Below are 19,795 nucleotides of genomic sequence, written 5' to 3'. Positions count from 1 at the left end.
GAAAAAAATTCTGAGTCCCAAAGGCTTGAGTCCGAGTCAAGTCCGAGTAAAAATGCATCCATTAAAATTGGACTTGTGATTCGGACTCGAGTCCGAGTCCAAACTCAAGTACCCCAACTCTACATGAAGGTCAATGTCAGATCAGCTGGACAATAGCCACTGTGGCCACTGGAGTGTACAATAGGTATCATTCCCTTACCGCAAATATGTGATAACTCGGTAAGTGCATGAACTACAATTATGAATTACACATCATACTGCTATTTAAAGCTCTGTATGTGTATTATCATGAATTCTGTTAAGAACACCGTAGATCTGTTCCAAAAACTAGCAAATGTTCAGTAAGAGGCTGTTCACACCAAACACGTTTTTGCATCTTTGACCGTTGTGCCGCGTCTTGCCTTTTTCAGCGACGTGCACGGGATGCCAGATTTTTAGAAGGCAATGATTCAAGTTCAAATTGAAATGCCAGTTTCAAATTAAAAGAACGTGAACTTTTAAAAGTATGTTTCGGGACACCTCTGGAGTTTAATTTGTTGCGCTGCATCTAGCTTTTTTTTGCGCAAGAATGCATTCGGTTGGAACGGGCCCCAAGGCATCATTCTAACTGAAATTAAACCTAATAAGTGACTGATTTGAACTCACATAGGCACACAAAACAAATAGCAGATTTTACGCAAAGTGCACGGTAGACTTGGTAAACAGTGCATCCGGAAAGTATTCACAGCGCTTCACTTTTTCCACATTTTGTTATGTTACAGCCTTATTCCAAAATGGATTAAATTCATTATTTTCCTCAAAATTCTACAAACAATACCCCATAATGACAACATGAAAGAAGTTTGTTTGAAATCTTTGCAAATTTATTAAAAATAAAAAATGAAAAATATCACATGTGCATAAGTATTCACAGCCTTTGCTCAGTACTTTGCTGAAGCACCTTTGGCACCAATTACAGCCTCAAGTCTTTTTGAGTATGATGCTACAAGCTTGGCACACCTATTTTTGGATACCCATTCTTCTTTGCAGGACCTCTCAAGCTCCATCAGGTTGGATGGGGAGCGTCGGTGCACAGCCATTTTCAGATCTCTCCAGAGATGTTCAATCGGGTTCAAGTCTGGGCTCTGGCTGGGCAACTCAAGGACATTTACAGAGTTGTCCCGGAGCCACTCCTTTGTTATCTTGGCTGTGTGCTTAGGGTTGTTGTCCTGTTGGAAGATGAACCTTCACCCCAGTCTGAGGTCATGAGCGCTCTGGAGCAGGTTTTCATCAAGGATGTCTCTGTACATTGCTGGATTCATCTTTCCCTCGATCCTGACTAGTCTCCCAGTTTCTGCCACTGAAAAACATCCCCACAGCATGATGCTGCCACCCCCATGCTTCACTGTAGGGATGGTATTGGCCAGGTGATGAGCGGTGCCTGGTTTCCTCCAGACATGACGCTTGCCATTCAGGCCAAAGAGTTCAATCTTTGTTTCTCATGGTCTGAGAGTCCTTCAGGTGCCTTTTGGCAAACTCCAGGCGGGCTGTCATGTGCCTTTTACTGAGGAGTGGCTTCCGTCTGGCCACTCTACCATACAGGCCTGATTGGTGGAGTGCTGCAGAGATGGTTGTTCTTCTGAAAGGTTCTCCTCTCTCCACAGAGAAATGCTGGAGCTCTTTCAGAGTGACCATCGGGTTCTTGGTCACCTCCCTGACTAAGGCCCTTCTCCCCCGATTGCTCAGTTTGGCAGGCGGCCAGCTCTAGGAAGAGTCCTGGGTGGTTCCAAACTTCTTCCATTTACGGGTGATGGAGGCCACTGTGCTCATTGGGACCTTCAATGCTGCAGAAATTTTTCTGTACCCTTCCCCAGATCTGTGCCTCGATACAATCCTGTCTTGGCGGTTTACAGACAATACCTTGGACTTCATGGCTTGGTTTGTGCTCTGACATGCACTGTTAACTGTGGGAACTTATATAGACAGGTGTGTGCCTTTCCAAATCATGTCCAATCAACTGAATTTACCACAGGTGGACTCCAATCAAGTTGTAGAAACATTTCAAGGATGATCAGTGGAAACAGGATGCACCTGAGCTCAATTTTGAGTGTCATGGCAAAGGCTGTGAATACTTATGTACATGTGATTTTTTTCATTTTTTATTTTTAATAAATTTGCAAAGATTTCAAACAAACTTCTTTCACATTGTCATTATGGGGTATTGTTTGTAGAATTTTAAGGAAAATAATGAATTTAATCCATTTTGGAATAAGGCTGTAACATAACAAAATGTAGAAAAAGTGAAGCGCTGTGAATACTTTCCGGATGCACTGTATATTTATGTATATATGATGCACTATAATGTTGTCTAGATAGGCAGCTCACTAGGTTTTGGAACAGAGCTATAGTGTGTTTGTAGCAACAGTTCAAAATATTCAGCATTATACATGTTTTATGTATTGACAAAGCTTAAGAATCTGTGTTAAGAACCTGTAATATTGCAAGAGCTTAGAAGCCATTACGAGAACTCTACATGATGCCAAAATGGATTTCTGTTGTGGTTTACTTCTGTAGAAAGGCTTGGCCCATGTATTCTTCCCCGAGTAACTCTCTCTCCTCTCAATGTCAGCTCTTTCCGCAGAGCTTTAATGGAATATGGGCTCTCTGGTGCTTGCAGGGATGTGTCATCTGTGGAGGTCCTGATGAACTATCACCAGAGCCTCAAGAGTGAGGTGGAGGCCCGCAACAAGAGCGTCGTACATTGTATCGAGATGGGCAAGACCTTACTGGCTGCCCGTAACCCTGCATCAGAAGAGGTGACCAACAAAAACCACTAACATCCTGTTCTAGAACTCTTGCCACATTTGAAATGAGCAGGGGTGTAAAGTAACAAATTACAAATACGTTACTGTAATTAAGTAGTTTTTCCCAGGAATTGTACTTCTTTAAGTTGTTTTAAAATTGTATATTTTACTTTTACTTGAGTACATTTTAAGTGCTGTAACTGTACTTTTAATGTGCTATTTTCCCACTGTCTGTGTTCGCTACTTCTCTGTCCTGATTTTATTTTTATCCATCAACGTTTTTGGCTAGGGAGTGTCTCGTGAATCCCGTCACATCAAATCACGCATAAAAAACTTGAACGGCAGCTGTAGATCTGGCACCAACTGTTATGGATGCCTCAAACACATTTCAACACCTGAACATCTTGGCCGCACCTAAAAGGGCTTTTCGCAGTGACAAAGGCCAGTTGCTTGACTGTGTCATGTGAGTTTAACTTGCTCAAGCCAGATATCAGCATTAATCCTGCCTCTAATTTGAAGAAACATATCGAGGTAAATTTAATATTTCTGCTTACTAGATTCTGTGTCTATAATGTAGCCTGAAATTAAGATAGCTATCACTGAGATTATTGGGTCGGTGTGAGAGATTAAGGCAATGTTATCAATAGGGCTGGGCGATAAAACAATCTTGAAGTTTATCTGAGAGAAAAAAAAAAGAGAGAGAGAGAGAGAGAGAGAGAGAGAGATGTCCTCGATATAGATGATATATTTTGAGTAATTTCCTGCACTTAGCCTATGTTCTACATCTTGACCAGGGGTGTTCATTACATCGATCGCAAAAGCAAGACAACCACTGGCTGGTTGATCTATATAAAATATAAAAGATTGACTTTATTTCCTGACGTCTGTAGCTGCATGCTGTTTGACAGTTGGCTAATGTTTGTGCGCTAATGCAGACACACGCCTAAATGGTCAAATACACTTTATAATAATTCCGCCAATGTCCGTCTTAGTGATGCATTAATGTAAATGCAGTCGGTTTGGTCTAAAGTGAACGTAAACAGTGGGACAAAAGGCGTATTTGCATCAAAATGTTGGACTTGAAGTGTACATGTAACCGAATAGAGCACTGTCTAGTAGGCTATGTACTGTCATATAAAGGCTATTAATCAAACAACAATAATGAGAAAACCACTCACTATGTTTGGCTGAATAACTTGAGTAGCTTTAAAAGTATTAATATAATAGAGTAAAACAGTGACATTTTAATAATAGTATTCTGATGCAGAGATTGTTTTAATTTGTATAATAAATTACCAGGAAAGTAGAGATGATAAAATAATTTATAATTATGCTTAGCCATTATCATGTTTTTTCTAATGCCTGATAGAAAAGTATCAACCAGGCAGAACATTACACCAGTCACAAACTTCAGAAAATTGTGCATCATGCATTAGAATGAGAACACAACTATTTCTGGGCTTAAAAGATACAAGAACTAAATCAATGCGGGACATTGTATCTCAAAAGGAGGACAATATGGCCCCCGATGTGCTACTTAAAGAAATAATTCACACAAAAATGGAAATTCTCTCATCATTTACTCACCCTCATGTCATCCCAGATTTGTATGACTCTCTTTCTTCAGAACACAAATTAAGATTTTCAGAAGAATATTTCAGCTCTGTAGGTCCATACAATGCAAGTGAATGTTGGCCAGAACTTTGAAACTCCAAAAAGCACATAAAGGCAGCACAAAAGTAATCCATATGACTCCAGTGGTTAAATCCATATCTTCTGGAGAGATATGATAGGTGTGGGTGAGAAACAGATCAATATTTAGGTCAGTTTTTGCTAGAAATTCTTCTCCCTGCCCAGTAGGTGATGATATGCATGAAGAATGTGAATCACCAAAAACAACAGAAGAAGAAAGTGAAAGTTAAAGTGGAGATTGACTGAGAATCTGTTTGTCACCCAACCTATCATATCTCTTCTGAAGACATGGATTTAACCACTGGAGTCACATGGATTAGGCTACTTTTATGCTGATTTATGTGATTTTTGGAGCTTCAAAATTGTGGCACCCATTCACTTGCATTGTATGGACCAAAAGAGATATTCTTCTAAAAATCTTAATTTGTGTTCTGCTGAAGAAAGTCATACACATCCGGGATGGCATAAAGGTGACTAAATGATGAGAGAATTTTAATTTTTGTGTGAATTATTCCTTTAAGGCCCGATGTGGCCCCTGTACTAAACAACTGCTCTACCGCCTCTATTGTTCGGGACATGAAGGGCAAAGTGACCCTGCTTTTTTAGTGTTTTTTATTTTTTTTATTTTTTTTGCTTTGCATTCCTTGCATTGTTTTTGAACATGTTTTATGTGCAACAATAACTTTCTCAGTCGGCATTAAGGGAAATTTAGACCCTACACATAAACTGATTTTAATGTAATGTTTCATACATTATGATATTGAAAATAACTTTTTCATCTTGTCATTTATGTAATCATGTCACCCTTCTATTTATTTATTTTTAAATCAGATTCATGTAGTGTTTACAGTATCACAGATAAGTGATGCATTTTAAAAGTTGTCAATCGTGGGGTCACGTGACGCCATGCAAGAAGCAGATGTGTGAGCGACGAGCTCTGCACACTTTGCTAAATTTTTTATAATTTTCATGTTATAATCTGGTGAAATTTTATACACCCAGTTACACATTTGCTCTTTGAGGCAAAACATGGCAAAGAAGTCAAAATCCTCAGGCTCTGGAGACATTAAAAGACACTTACGTATTCAGGATGAAAGCCACGACAGGCCTACAGACCGAGGACTCGATTTGGATGGCACGGCGGGAGAGGAGATCCAGCGTCAGTTGTCCAACATGTCAGTGATGTTGACGGAGGTTCTTGCTGACTTGGAGGATCTCGCTGTAATATGTCGATCGATTATGGCGATGGAAATAAAATTCTCTGAGATAGTTACAAGAGTGACTGATGTTGAGAGACAAATCGATTGTCTGGAATCTTCGGAGAGGGAATTAACCGCTAATCCACCCGTGACCAAAGTTGATTTGGAACATCTCCTTGAAAAGCATGAAGATCTTGAGAATAGAAGCCGCAGGAGTAACATTTGAATTGTTGGAATTCCTGAGCATGAGGAGGGCAGAGATATGGTGAAATTCCTAGACGAGTTTTTCCCGAGTCTGCTCGACATAACAGGCCACAAGCTGGAAATCGAGCGAGCTCACAGAGTCCCAGCTCACAGATCTGCTGAGGGAGAAAGGCCCCGATCGATTCTGGCCAGATTTCTGAGATCATCCGATAAAGATCTTGTGTTGCACCAGGCGAGGAGCAAAGGGAAGCTTTCTTGGAAGAACCATAATATTTTCTTGTTCCCGGACTTTGCGAGTTCGACAAGAGAGAAACGCGATCGGTTTAAGGAATGTAAGAAACTCTTACATCAGCAAAAGATCACTTTTACTCTGATGTTTCTGGCCAAACTGAGAATAGAAATGAAGGACGGTCGCAAAATATTTATATGTCCCAATCACACAATGTCTTTTATTGAATCAATGGGTGAGTAAACCATTGGGTGTTTCTCATGTGAGCGGGTCGACTCGCTGTACTTACTCTGGCTTTTGAGGTAGCTGGGCATCATTTTGATTTCTTTTTTCTTTTTGCGTTGACTCCGCCGTGCAGCTGGAGTTTGTTTTGTGAATAACACTTTTCCTTAAAGAAACTTTTGCATTAACGAAAGATTACTTTTGCATTGAAGTTCCCAGCCAGTTTGAGAGTGGACACTACGGATTACCGCAAAATATCTACATGCTCACACAAAGGATGTCTTTTATAAAGTTGACGGGTTGTGTAAGTCATGGTATATACTTTTATGCGGCCTCCGAGTGAATTGACTCGACCATTCAGGGAACCGGGATGCCGGTTTTGTTTCTTTTTGTATTGGTTCCGCCTAGCAGCTGGAGCTTGTTCTATTGAATAACACTCATATTTCATATGTTCATATTGGAACAGCTGTGGATTAATCTGTTCGTTCTTCGTGCTTATTCCTCCTGCTGGCTGGAGTTTGTTTTGTTGAGTATTTTTACGGGACATTGGAATGATTACGTCATCCGCTGAACTCATGACAGCCAGCTCACTGAACATTCGTCTGTCTCTCCGAGGAATCTGAACGGTTTTATATCAGCTGGAATTTGTTTTGTGGAAGATCACACCTTTGAGACAGTTCTGTGAATGTATCTACACATTCTTTGTGTTCATTCTTCCTATTGACTGGGTTTATTTTACAAAGTATTTTCTGTTATGTAATTTTGCCTCACAAATTTGTGAGGCAAAATTGAGCAATCTGATGGCAAAGTTGTCATGGGGGCTTGTGGACATTCATGTACTTTTTGAGTTTAGAGGAATTGTCGCCGGTTGGCGCTTTCATGCGTGGGGTTAATGCGCATGTTTTTCTTTTCTCTGTTTGTTTTGTTCGGGGGAAGTTCGGGGTTTGATTGTTTCATTAATAGGGAATGTGGTTTTCATAATTTTGTTTTTGACACACAATGAATTTTTTCTACTATATCAAAATGTCAGATGTTAATATGAGTGTACTGTCTGTCTCCAGATGGAATGTAAATGGGTTGGGGCACCCCATAAAAAGAAGGAAGGTTATTACTTTTCTTAAACGTAAGCAATATGATATAGTGTTTCTTCAAGAAACACATCTCTCCCTGCAGGAAACTGAAAAATTTGGGAAGATATGGGGTGGACATGTTTTTTTTAGTGTTGGCTCAAGTAAGAGCAAGGGAGTCATTATATTGATTAATAAACATCTACAATTCAAATGTCTCAAACAGACTAAAGATAAATTAGGGAGAGTCATTATTGTTTTAGCTGAAATTCAAGGGCAAAGATTGATTGTGGCTAATATTTACGCACCTAACGCTGATGATCAGGGCTTTTTTTATAGATCTTGAAGGGATGCTGCAAACCGCTGGCACCCCTCATGATAGAATATTGGGAGGAGACTTTAATCTTTTGATTGACTCAGTCCTTGATCACAGTGAAGCAAAAGTGTGTAAACCCCCTAGAGCAACATTGACGCTTCACAGGATGTGTAAAAATCTTGGTCTTATGGATATTTGGAGACTTTTGAACCCATCTGGTAGAGACTATACATTTTTTTCATCAGTCCATAAGATTTATTCTAGAATAGATTTTCTTTTTTTTTTTTTTTTTTGATATCCAAATCCCTCATTTCATCTGTTGTTGATTGCTCAATTGGAAACATTTTAGTCTCAGATCACGCCCTGGTGAGTTTAGAGGTGTTGCCACATACAGAGAAAAAGAAATCATATAGTTGGCGCCTTAATGTATCCCTTTTGCAAAATCCTGATTTCCAACAAATGTTAAAGACTGAAATCAGTGTTTATATGGAGACCAACTGGTCCTTGGTATCCTCTGTGGGCATGGCTTGGGAGGCACTTAAGGTGGTTCTTAGGTGTCGGATCATACAGTATGCCTCATTCATCAAAAAATCCAAAGCACGAGAACTCGTGGAATTAGAAGGAAATATTAAAAGTGCAGAGGCAGAGCTGAAGCGCCGTATGTCATCTGATAGCCTCGGAGAATTGACCTGATTGAAATACAGATATAATACTATTTTGTCGCAGAAAGTGGAGTTTTGGTTATTCATACTTTGAGTCGGGGGACAAAGCAGGGAAGCATTTGGTGAGATATATAAAGCAGAGAGAGTCTTTTTCTACCATTCCCTCAGTGAAATCTGCTGGTGGTGAAATATTTACCTCAGCCATTGATATTAATAATGCCTTTAAAGAATTCTATCTTGATCTTTATAGTTCCACATATTCGTCTACTGATGAAGATATTAGAAACTTTGTGGAACCATTAAATCTTCCTAAACTGAAGACTAAGCAAAAAAACACTCTTGATTCTGAGATAACCTTGGAGGAGCTTGACGAGGTAATTAAGTCCCTACCTACTGGCAAGGCTCCGGGGCCAGATGGTTTTGCTGCAGAATTTTTTAGATCCTATGCTACAGAACTGGCTCTGCTTTTGTTAGAAGTTTATACTGAATCATTAAAGAATGGAAAGCTTCCTCCAACCATGACACAAGCCCGTGTAGGGCTTTACTGGTTGTTTAGATCAGTGTTACAATCAGAAATAATTGATAATTATTTCTTTAGTTATTTATTCATATTTAAATTAATTAATTGAATCTTAACTCATTAAAACCTCATATGGAGCTCCAGTAAATGTAGTGCGCTACGTTTAGGAGCGGGTTTGGTTATTAGCAATAATTAATAATTATCAAAGATAACTATTAATTATTAAAATCAATAGAACATTGATGAGAATCAATGTTAGCTTTTTCTAATCCTTTAAATCAACAAATATCAAAGATAATCGTTAATTGTTAACATCGATGAAACATTAATTAAAATTAACACTAGCTTTTTGTCACTCAAATTCAACAATCATCAAAGATAATTATCAATTACCAAAAATCAATAGAATATTAATAAGGATTAATATTGATGGGGCACCACCCTGGAATCAGGGACTAATAACCAGATAGTATAACAGTCTCAATATTAGATTGTTTTCTTAGGAAAATCGACATCCGAAGAATATAGATTTTCGGAAACAAAATCAGTGAATGAAGGCTTGAATCCGAGCACTGACATGCCGTCAGCATGACACAGGTGTATGCAAAACAAACCAAAACACTTCTCTTTGTAATATAACAAAGTTTATTTATGCAGTAATATCAATTAATAATTAATACAATGCAGTCAATAAATTTCCGACTTACAACTACAAACTAAACAGTGATATGATTAGATATGGAAATCAAAATAATCCTATAACACATGAGGGTGTGTGTGTGAGAGTGTGTGTGTGTGTGTGTGTGTAAGGAGGGACGCGCACAAAATGGCGTACGTGAATCTCGTGGAGAGTATGTCACGTGAGACTTCTGGCCAGAGAATATGGCCGCGAATTTGGGCGGAGAGAAACCAGTCAATGGTAGCTTAGGGACAAAGCTGAGCTTTATCACGAAGCTATCTACTAGCCAAAAATATGTGCGAGAATGTTTGTGAGGGGTCACGTGTGTGTGTGTGTGTTAGTACGAGAGAGAGAGACAGAATTAAGTGACGGCCCCAAAGCCGATTTCGCGATGGTGGGAGAGAAAGCAGCTGTTAGTTTATCACTCAGAGACGCGGTGGACGGCTCGCAAACCGTCCCGTGGTCTTTGATTCTTTAATGGATAAACTCAGTGTGCCGGTCTCACCCGTGATGGCGGAAATGCACAACAGTACAATGTGGTTGGACTACAATACAACAAATCTCATTCGTGATAATTAATACCCTGAGTGTTAATCGCAATGAGCGGACCTGGTGGTCCGTAAACTGTACAAGCAATAACCTTGATACACAAGAATAACACACTATAATATTCTATCTCTGCCCAGACGTAAACCTCTTACTTGAATCGCATGAGGACGCAGAATGTGTGTTCATCCGTCCTTTAACTCCGACTCCGTTCCTCGAGGCTTGGGTGATGACGGGAGGCCGTTTCCTCGCTCTGTCGGCGGGCGGTACGGCTGCTGATTCTCGGCGGGCTGGCGGAGAAATCAGCAATGTCGACTTGATTGAAGATGGAAGAGAAATCTTTTCTCTCTTCACTTCTGCAGGCAAACGGATGAAGATGCGGATTGCTCGGCGGTCTCCTTCGGATCCGTTAGAGTGTTTGGTGGAACACAGAGTAATCTCAACTCATCCAGCGAGATGGAGATTGTATGGCCACAGTTTCAAGTTGGACGTTACTTCCTTGTGCCACGAGGCTGCACCTGAGAGCAGCAATGAGCTGCGTCTACACACGGCGAGCAAAGTTGCTGGAAGCAAATCCCAGAAGCATTTCAGAGGTATTTCTACTCCTGATGATGTCATGGTTGAGGTGCGTTCTGTCGTGTGGCTCATCCAATAGGAGTTGAGAGTTCGATCCTTTAGTGAGCAAGGCTTCATGGGATTTGTAGTCTGTTTTGGACTCCCTTTGTTTGATTTTGGTGCGGTTTTTATCAGTAAGATTTATGACTTGATATGGGGGCCTGAGTTTGGTTTTACGAATGTGTTAGGCCTGCCTTTGTCTTCTATCTGAATGCATGAGGCCCAACACCCGGATCAGTCTGATTCTTAAAAAGGACAAAGATCCAAGCAAGTGTAAAAGTTACCCTCCAATCTCCCTGATCCAACTAGATGTAAAAATGTTGTCAAAAATTTTGGCTAACCGATTAAGTAAGGTTATGACATCTCTTATACATATAGATCAGGTGGGGTTTATTCAGGGCCGCAGCTCTTCTGATAACATCAGGCGTCTCATCAATATCATGTGGTCAGTAGTGAATGATCAGTCTCCGGTCGCTGGCATCTTACTTGACGCCGAAAAGGCGTTTGATATGGTAGAATGGGATTATCTTTTTAAGATTTTGGAAATGTACGGGTTCAGGAGTACATTTATTGTTTGGATTAAGTTACTTTATAAACACCCCGTAGCAGTGGTACAAACAAATGGATTAATTTCAGATTATTTTACTCTGAATAGGGGCACTCGGCAGGGTTGCCCTCTTTCCCCATTATTGTTCTGTCTTGCCCTGGAACCATTAGCGGCCGCAATAAGAAAGGAGAATGATTTTCCAGGGGTGACAGGTGTGGCGCATAAGCTTCTGCTTTACGCAGATGATATTTTATTATTCGTCTCCAACCCCACTAGATCTATGCCTTGCCTCCACAGAATTATTAATTCCTTTTCCAAGTTCTCAGGATACAAAGTCAATTGGTCTAAATCCAAAGCTTTGGCTTTGACAGCGTACTGTCCAGTAACGGCCTTCCAGCCGGGCGCCTTCCAGTGGCCCAAACAGGGCATTAAGTATTTGGGAATTTTATTCCCAGCAAATTTGTCTGATTTAGTCAGAGATAATTTTGATCCCTTAATAAAAAGGTTTTCGAATGATGTGGACAGGTGGGCTTCATTACATTTATCTATGATTGGAAAGGTTAATGTAATTAAAATGAATTGTATTCCAAATTTCAACTACCTGTTACAATCTCTCTCTATAGATGTCCCCCTCTCTTATTTCAAGCAATTTGATAGCATAGTGAAGTCCTTCATTTGGAATGGTAAGCGTGCCAGTTTAAATTTCAATAAGTTACATAGGCCAATTGACAAAGGTGGGTTATGCCTACCCAAGATTTTGTTTTATTATTATGCATTCAGTCTCAGACATTTGGCTCATTGGTCGCTTCCACCTGAGAGAGCCCCTCCCTGGTTTTGTATTGAAAAAGAAGCTCTTGCCCCTATCTCGCCTCTGCATAGCCTTTCGATCAAATTAATCGGAGAAGTTAAATCACACCCCGTTATTTTACATTTACACTCGATATGGACAAAAGTGTCCAGAGTATTTAATTCGGATATTTATTTAAATGTAGCCTCAAGCATATGGCAGAACCCTAAACTATGCATTAATAAGTCCCCTTTCTGTTGGTCAGATTGGATTGTGAGGGGGGTTAATATACTCAGTGACCTATATGAGAGTGGAGTATTGAGACCTTTTGAAAATTTTGTTCAAAATTTTGGAATTCCCAGATCTCAATTTTATAAGTATTTACAGCTGTGCCACCTATTCTGCACTGTTTTTGGGAGCGGCACGCTCCCCCCTAGTGCGGCAGATACTCTGGAAGTGGTGATTACTGCTTTTGGAAAAGGTCATGAGGCATCAGTGTATTACTCCCTGCTAGTTCAGAGTCTGGGGGACGGAGCTTTAACCTCTATCAAGAGATTATGGGAGAAAGATTTTAATTTGGTATTGGAGGATGGAGTGTGGGCTGGGATTCTAAAAAATGTCAAGACTGCATCTAGAGACGCAAGGGTGCAACTTATACAATTCAAGATTCTACATAGATTCTGTTGGACCCCCTCTAGACTGTATAGGCTTGGTCTTAAAGACACACCCACCTGCTGGCATTGCCAATCAGAGGATGGAGACATGGCCCATGTTTTTTGGTGGTGCGCTGAGATTCAGGAATTTTTGTTGAAGATACAGAGTTTTGTATGTGACGTGTTGGGCATTCAGATTTCGTTTTGCCCCAGACTCTGTGTCTTGGGTGATGGGGCGTCATCAACGTAGGCAATAAATACATAAAAGATTGGGTCCTCACCAGTGTGATGATAGGCAGGCAGATTGTTTTAAGGGGTTGGAAGTCGGTGAGAGCACCCTCAATTCGGAAGTGGTGCGAGGAGATGGGAAGGGTGGCAGCCTTCGAGGAGGTAATATGTAGAAGGCTGGGGTTATGGGATTCTTTTAATGGGAAATGGGGTAAATATTTGATGTTTTTGGGGGGCTCTCGGAGTAAGTCTGTGGAGAGAGGAATATAGTTTAGAGTTGTATGTTTATTATATGTGTATGTATATATGTGTATGAGTATGTGTATATGAGTATATACATATATATTTGTATGGGTGTTGTAGAATAATGATGGTAGTGATGAGTGAATGAAGGGGAATGTGTGGTGGAATATATGTATATATATATGTATATATATATGTGTGTGTGTGTGTGTGTGTGTATATATATATATATATATATATATATATATATATATATATATATATGTGTGTGTGTGTGTGTGTATTTTATTATATATATATATATATATATATATATATATATACTGTATGTATATATATATATATATATATATATATATATATATATATATATTTATTTATTTATTTATTATTATTTTATTCTCTGTATAAGTGTGTACTTAGGTAAGACCACTGGGATGTTCGTTTGGTGTCGGTTGGGGTTCTTGATTGGGGAGGGGTAGTAGTGGGAGTTAACGCTGATTTATTGTATATATGATTTGTTTGTTTTGTTTGCTTTGAAAAAATCAATAAAAATGTTAATCACAAAAACAAAACAAAAAAAGTTGTCAATCACAAACACCTATAAAATACCTTTTTTTATTATTATTCTTTCTGGCAAACAGCCATAAAAGGGAATGTAAATTACGGTATGTGTGCTACATTTTTAAATTGCAGCATCAAGTTTTTATTTTAAAGGTGCATAGCTTTCGCAACTCAGTACTCAATACTCATGAGTACTTTTAAATGAGCTACTCTTTTACTCTTACTTGAGTAGCTTTTAGGACAGATACTTTTACTCTACTCAAACTAAATTTGGCTAACAGTACTTTTACTTGAATATTATTTTTCGGTACTCTTTCCACCCCTGGAAATGAGCCTAAGTTATGATTATATTAAGTTCTACTGTGTTGTACCTGAGCTGTGTGAACCTTTGGTTGACTGTTTCAGATCAAAGACAAGTTGGAGAAGGTTTTGGCCAAGCAGAGAGAGCTCACAGAGAAATGGGACAAACACTGGGAAGAGCTGCAGCAAAGTGAGTGAATTGAGATTAATGGAGATAAAAAGAAAAGAAGAAGAAAAAAAAGGAAAAGATATCCTAACCTAGTGAACTGCCTACTTGGAGAGTATTTTATGAGAAAAAGCTAGTAGCAAAATTATGCTGCCTTCTAAGATACCCCGTTGCCAAATTCTAATGTGGAATCACATTATCCTTCACGATAAAGCAATCCCAGAATTATTTACTGTGAGCTCAGGAAAAAGACATAAATATGCAGATTATAAATATATTTAATTTATTATTGAAAACTGCAACTAAAAATAGTTTAATCTAATTAAAACAGGCTATTTCAATATACGGTATATATATATATATATACGCACAGTTTATAAACTGCCAGCCAAAAGTACAGATTTTGCTCTTATGGAAAGAGACTGTTACTTTTATTCACCAAAGCGGCATTCAACTGATCACAGTGTATAGTCAGGACATTAATAACGTGAAAAATTACTATTACAATTTGAAAAAAAATGTTCAGAACTTCTTAATCTACTTCAGAGAGTTCTCATCAAAAAATCCTCCAAGTGCAGCAATGACAGCTTTGCAGATCTTTGGCATTCTAGCTGTCAGTTTGTCCAGATACTCAGGTGACATTTCACCCAACGCTTCCTGTAGCACTTGCCATAGATGTGGCTGTCTTGTTGGGCACTTCTCACGCACCTTACAGTCTAGCTGATCCCACAAAAACTCAATGGGATTAAGATCCATAACACTTTTTTCCAATTATCTGTTGTCCAATGTCTGTGTTTCTTTGCCCACTCTAACCTATTCTTTTTGCTTTTCTGTTTCAAAAGTGGCTTTTTCTTTGCAATTCTTCCCATAAGGCCTGCACCCCTGAGTCTTCACTTTACTGTTGTACATGAAACTGGTGTTGAGCAGGTAGAATTCAATGAAGCTGTCAGCTGAGGACATGTGAGGCGTCTATTTCTCAGACTAGACTCTGATGTACTTCTCCTCTTGTTTAGGTGTACATCTGGCCTTCCACATCTCTTTCTGTCCTTGTTAGAGCCAGTTGTCCTTTGTCTTTAAAGACTGTAGTGTACACCTTTGTATGAAATCTTCAGGTTTTTGGCAATTTCAAGCATTGTATAGCCTACATTCCTCAAAACGATGATTGACTGATGAGTTTCTAGAGAAAGCTGTTTCTTTTTTCCATTTTTGACCTAATATTGACCTTAAGACATGGCAGTCTATTGCATACTGTGGCAACTCATAAACAAACACAAAGACAATGTTAAGCTTCATTTAATGAACCAAACAGCTTTCAGCTGTGTTTGATATAATGGCAAGTGATTTTCTAGTACCAAATTAGCAATTTAGCATGATTACTCAAGGATAAGGTGTTGGAGTGATGGCTGCTGTGAATGGGGCTTGTCTAGATTTGATCAAAAATGATTTTTTTTCAAATAGTGATGGTGTTGTTTTTTACATCAGTATTTTCCTGAATATACTTTGTGATCAGTTTAATGCCACTTTGGTGAATTAAATTATCAATTTCCTTCCGAAACAGCAAAATCTGTACATTATTCCAAACTTTTGGCTGCCAGTGTACTGCATACAGTAGTACTGCCTTAAAGTTTAAAACTGCAACTTAACAGATCTCCATTACTTTTTCAGTCCTTGAAATCTTTATGACCCAAGAAATCCATAGACATCAAACTCATGATTTTAGGACATACTTTTCAAAAGTTACATTTCTTGACCCATAGATGGCGCTGTCACCAAACTTTGCATGTCTCTTCAGATCATGGTCCTGATGAAGCATACCAAGTTTCGTTTCAATAGGACAATCCGTTGCCAAGATATAGCCTCACTTCCTGTTTTACGTTGACCTTGTTAAATTTGTGTTAACGTAACTTTTGAAAAAAATCTAAAATCTAAATTCGGTATCATTCATTCTGTGCGGATCAGTCTGGAGACTATTTTGAGCCATTGTTTATGCAAATCGGGCAAAGTTCCAAGATGGCTTAATTACAAAAACAATATGGTTTCTTGAACAAATGTTTTAAAAGATACATGTAAAAGAAAAGTTCGTTTTTAAACTGGTGGTGGTGACAGTGTGTGTCCTAGTGTCTGCAAATTTGGTATGGGGGCTGTTCATGCCCAGAAATTACTCATCACTTTAAAACGATTTAAACGCAACGAGAAACCAATACCTAATGCAACATTTACTACCATGACCATATGAATTTAAGAATTGTTGCTCCTGTTTAACACCCTTATAAGGCCTCAATTTGCAAAAGGGCAATTAAAACTTTTTAAGACTTTTTTCAGACCTGCAAAAACCCTGGTAAATATTACCAAAATCCAAACTGAATTTGAATTTCACCCGATTTTTTTCATTATCATTGTTTACTTAAGCCCAAAGTATACTTCGGTCAGATGCGAATGCTGAGCGTCCACGTACAGAATGCATGACACAAATCTCATCATCAGCAGAGTGCTCGAGCACTGAACGCACGCAGCCCGATTTTTCTAACCACACATCTTTGAACGTGCAGAATGCGCATGCGCCTGGAATTATTTGCACAAATTACTGTATCCACAAGGTGGCAATACTCACATTTGAGCCATTAGTGTAACAAAGAAACGCTAGAAAATGTTATCGCTGCTAAATAACAGGAAACGTAGGTAAAAACAACAACAGTAGATGTGCAAGTCAAGAACACTTGTGTGAGGTCAGGAGATACCTGTATTTTTTATAACTCGAGTCTGGATATAAAAACAATATAAAGGAATATAAAGACATCTTTATGGGTCTAAACTCCTGAAGAGAAATAGTCCGGTGTCTTATAGCAGTTGTAACGTGCATGTGGCAACCTTCTGTGTATGCGTGCACTGTCAAATGGAGCATAATTTGACAGGCTCTCGTTCGACTGTACGCACACGCTGAGTGTTCACATCAAAAGTCCACAAGAGGGCACAGCAATTACATATAGGTCAAACAGTGTCATGTTAAATGATGGTAGAAAGAACATTCCTGCTGTTAAAAAAGTGTAAGAAAGTGCATATGTAAAAAGAGCATATAAAAAAAATATTTAGCCATCTCACAGTCAAATGTTAAGTAAAAAGTAAAATTAGGGGGAAAAAAAGCTTTAATAGACAGTTTTATGTTAACATGGTGTTGCACTGGTGCCAGTACTACCCCAGACTCATGCTTCATAATAACGGCGACACCACAGTGTTTTTCATTACAGTTGTATGTGTGGTAGTAATATTCCCAGATAGTAGTGGTATTCGGCAGAAACTCAGTGGTGAAGCGGTTCAAAAGTAAACATGCTATAAAGATGTCCTAGATGGACGTTTTTGACCGTTTTGCAAAAAAAAAAAAAAAAAAAAAAAACACGTCTTGAGACACCTGCATTCTGTTAAACTGTATTTGTTGTGCTGCATCTAGCCTTTTTTAATGCAAACGGTCTAAAGTCATCATCAGTGCTTGGAACACATACAAAATTCAAATGCAAAGTTTTAGCAATCAAATGTGTATTTGTATCTTACATTTGACAAATATTTTAATTTCAAATTTTAATTTGACAGCCTTCATGTTTTGTTAGCTGTCTATTTTGGCAGCAAGGCAGTTCACTAGTTTTTAAAATTAAGTTCGTATGTTAATTAGTTTGAAGAAGTTATGATGACATCGTGTGCAATCTGCACTCCCACATCTCACTCTCTGTCTCTTCCTCTCAGTGTTGGAGGTGCATCAGTTTGCTCAGGAAGCAGTGGTAGCAGAGGCCTGGCTCACTGCTCAAGAGCCCTTCATCAGTAGTAAAGAACTGGGCGGCAGTGTGGATGAGGTAGAGCAGCTCATTCGCAGACACGAAGCCTTCCGCAAAGCTGCTGCCACATGGGAAGAACGCTTCAGCTCCCTACGCCGTCTCACCACGGTAACACCAGCCAACTATATACAATTGTACACGTCACTTCTAAATACTTTAAAGCTAAATATGCATATACTTAGTGGCCAAAAATACATACAGTACATTCAGTGTATATGTACACATATACAATTGGCTGGAAAAAGCTGAATATTGTGATAGAGTCTAGACTATACTTTTTGTTCATCACTGATGTAGGTGGAGAAGATAAAGGCAGAGCAGAGTAAGCTTCCTCCAACTCCCTTGCTGGGACGGAAGGTTTTCTTGGACCCTCAGGACTCTTCCCCTGGCCATAGTAGCCCTTCTTCTCTAGTAAGACAGACCATCTATGAGCAGGGTGAGGCGCGTGTGGAGCGCATCACCCCTCAGCCATCTCCTTCTTCTGTGGCCCGCAGACTGGGTTCCACTGTGGCCAATTACACACCCATCATGAATGGATCTGCTACTTATCGCATTCAGGGAGCCAGGAATGCTGGGATTGTTGGTGTGGCTGCAGGACTGGGGACTGCTATGGAGCACAAGTTCACCCAGATGCGGGCTGAATTCAAAGCTCAAGCCCCACAGCAGAAGATTGAACACAAGCATGAAGTGGTGCACCCCATTCTGGAGAGAGAGAGGGAGCGGGAACGGTATCAGGAGAATGTAATGGTGGAGGTGGTGCTCCAAGAGCCAGGTGGAGGAAGGGAGCGCCTTAATAGTGTGGCAGGAGGGAGTGGGAGCAGTCGTTCCGAGCTTGTGGTGGAGCAACATCCACCACCAAGGGAGTCGCGATTGGAGAGGCAGCTATCCACAGAGCAGCTGATTCAGGCACGCAGGGATGAGCTTCCTCAGGAGGTGTGGAGGGAAAGAGCTGAGAGGGCAGAGAGGAGGTTGGAGAGACAGACATCTAGTGAACAGGAGGGACATGAGGTGCGACGCAGGGACAGACACAGACTGGAGAGACAGGAGAGCAGCGAGCAGGAGGCCAAGGAGCAGTCAGACAGACGCTCCGGGGGCGGGTGAGTGACCGCAATTGTGACTGGAAGACCACTTTGGCTTACTTTTCCACCATTAGCAGAATGGTTCTGAGCACGGTGAGGAATGGTTCCATTTAGCTAACTGTGCTCAGGACAGAGAACCATGCTGGTGAAACACCTGTAGTGACATGGTGACTCGTGATTGGTCACTTGCCCAGTCAGTGCATTCAAATGATTTTGCAGCACCACAGTGGAAAAAGAAACCATAACCAAGCCAATTAGCCTGAATTAGTACAGAACAGCACGGTTCCACAACGAGAACCACTCAGCCCGATGGTGGAGAAACGCTTATTTTTCCTGCATGGGGGGAAAATAATTGTCACCAATAGCCAAATAGCTATTTAGGCGTTGTTTAAAGCTAATGTTGTATGTAATGCAGCCTCTCAAAAACATTGCCAATAGTAAACTCAGTAATTTAATTCTCTTTAACATTTATGTTAAAAAAGAAGTGCTACCATTGGATGTCAGGATAAACTTGACCTTCAGCCTTCCTGTCCCAGTCACCATCTAAGTTCCCAGCAGGTAGAAGCTCCAATAAATATAGCCTAATTCGTGGTACAAAATTGTCATCATTCATACAATTGACTATAAGCTCACATTCAGGTCTTGCACCATTATGGGATGAAACGCCCAC

At 39.8% G+C, this 19,795-nt stretch overlaps 1 protein-coding gene across 3 annotated transcripts in view; it reads left to right on the top strand.

Moving 5' to 3' along the window:
• Positions 1-19,795, top strand: part of LOC127417226 (spectrin beta chain, non-erythrocytic 4-like) — a 140,678-nt gene that overhangs the window by 109,989 nt on the left and 10,894 nt on the right. For all 3 annotated transcript variants that reach the window (XM_051657081.1, XM_051657083.1, XM_051657082.1), the window contains 4 exons: positions 2,609-2,795; positions 14,162-14,246; positions 17,958-18,154; positions 18,344-19,143. In XM_051657081.1, the coding sequence (XP_051513041.1) occupies positions 2,609-2,795; positions 14,162-14,246; positions 17,958-18,154; positions 18,344-19,143 (1,269 nt within the window). The remainder of the gene's footprint in view (positions 1-2,608; positions 2,796-14,161; positions 14,247-17,957; positions 18,155-18,343; positions 19,144-19,795) is intronic.

This window comes from Myxocyprinus asiaticus, chromosome 26, assembly GCF_019703515.2.
Source record: "Myxocyprinus asiaticus isolate MX2 ecotype Aquarium Trade chromosome 26, UBuf_Myxa_2, whole genome shotgun sequence".
NCBI classification, from domain to species: Eukaryota; Metazoa; Chordata; class Actinopteri; order Cypriniformes; family Catostomidae; genus Myxocyprinus; species Myxocyprinus asiaticus.
Note: the sequence above shows the minus strand (reverse complement) of the source record. Positions and strands in the feature narration are given on the sequence as shown.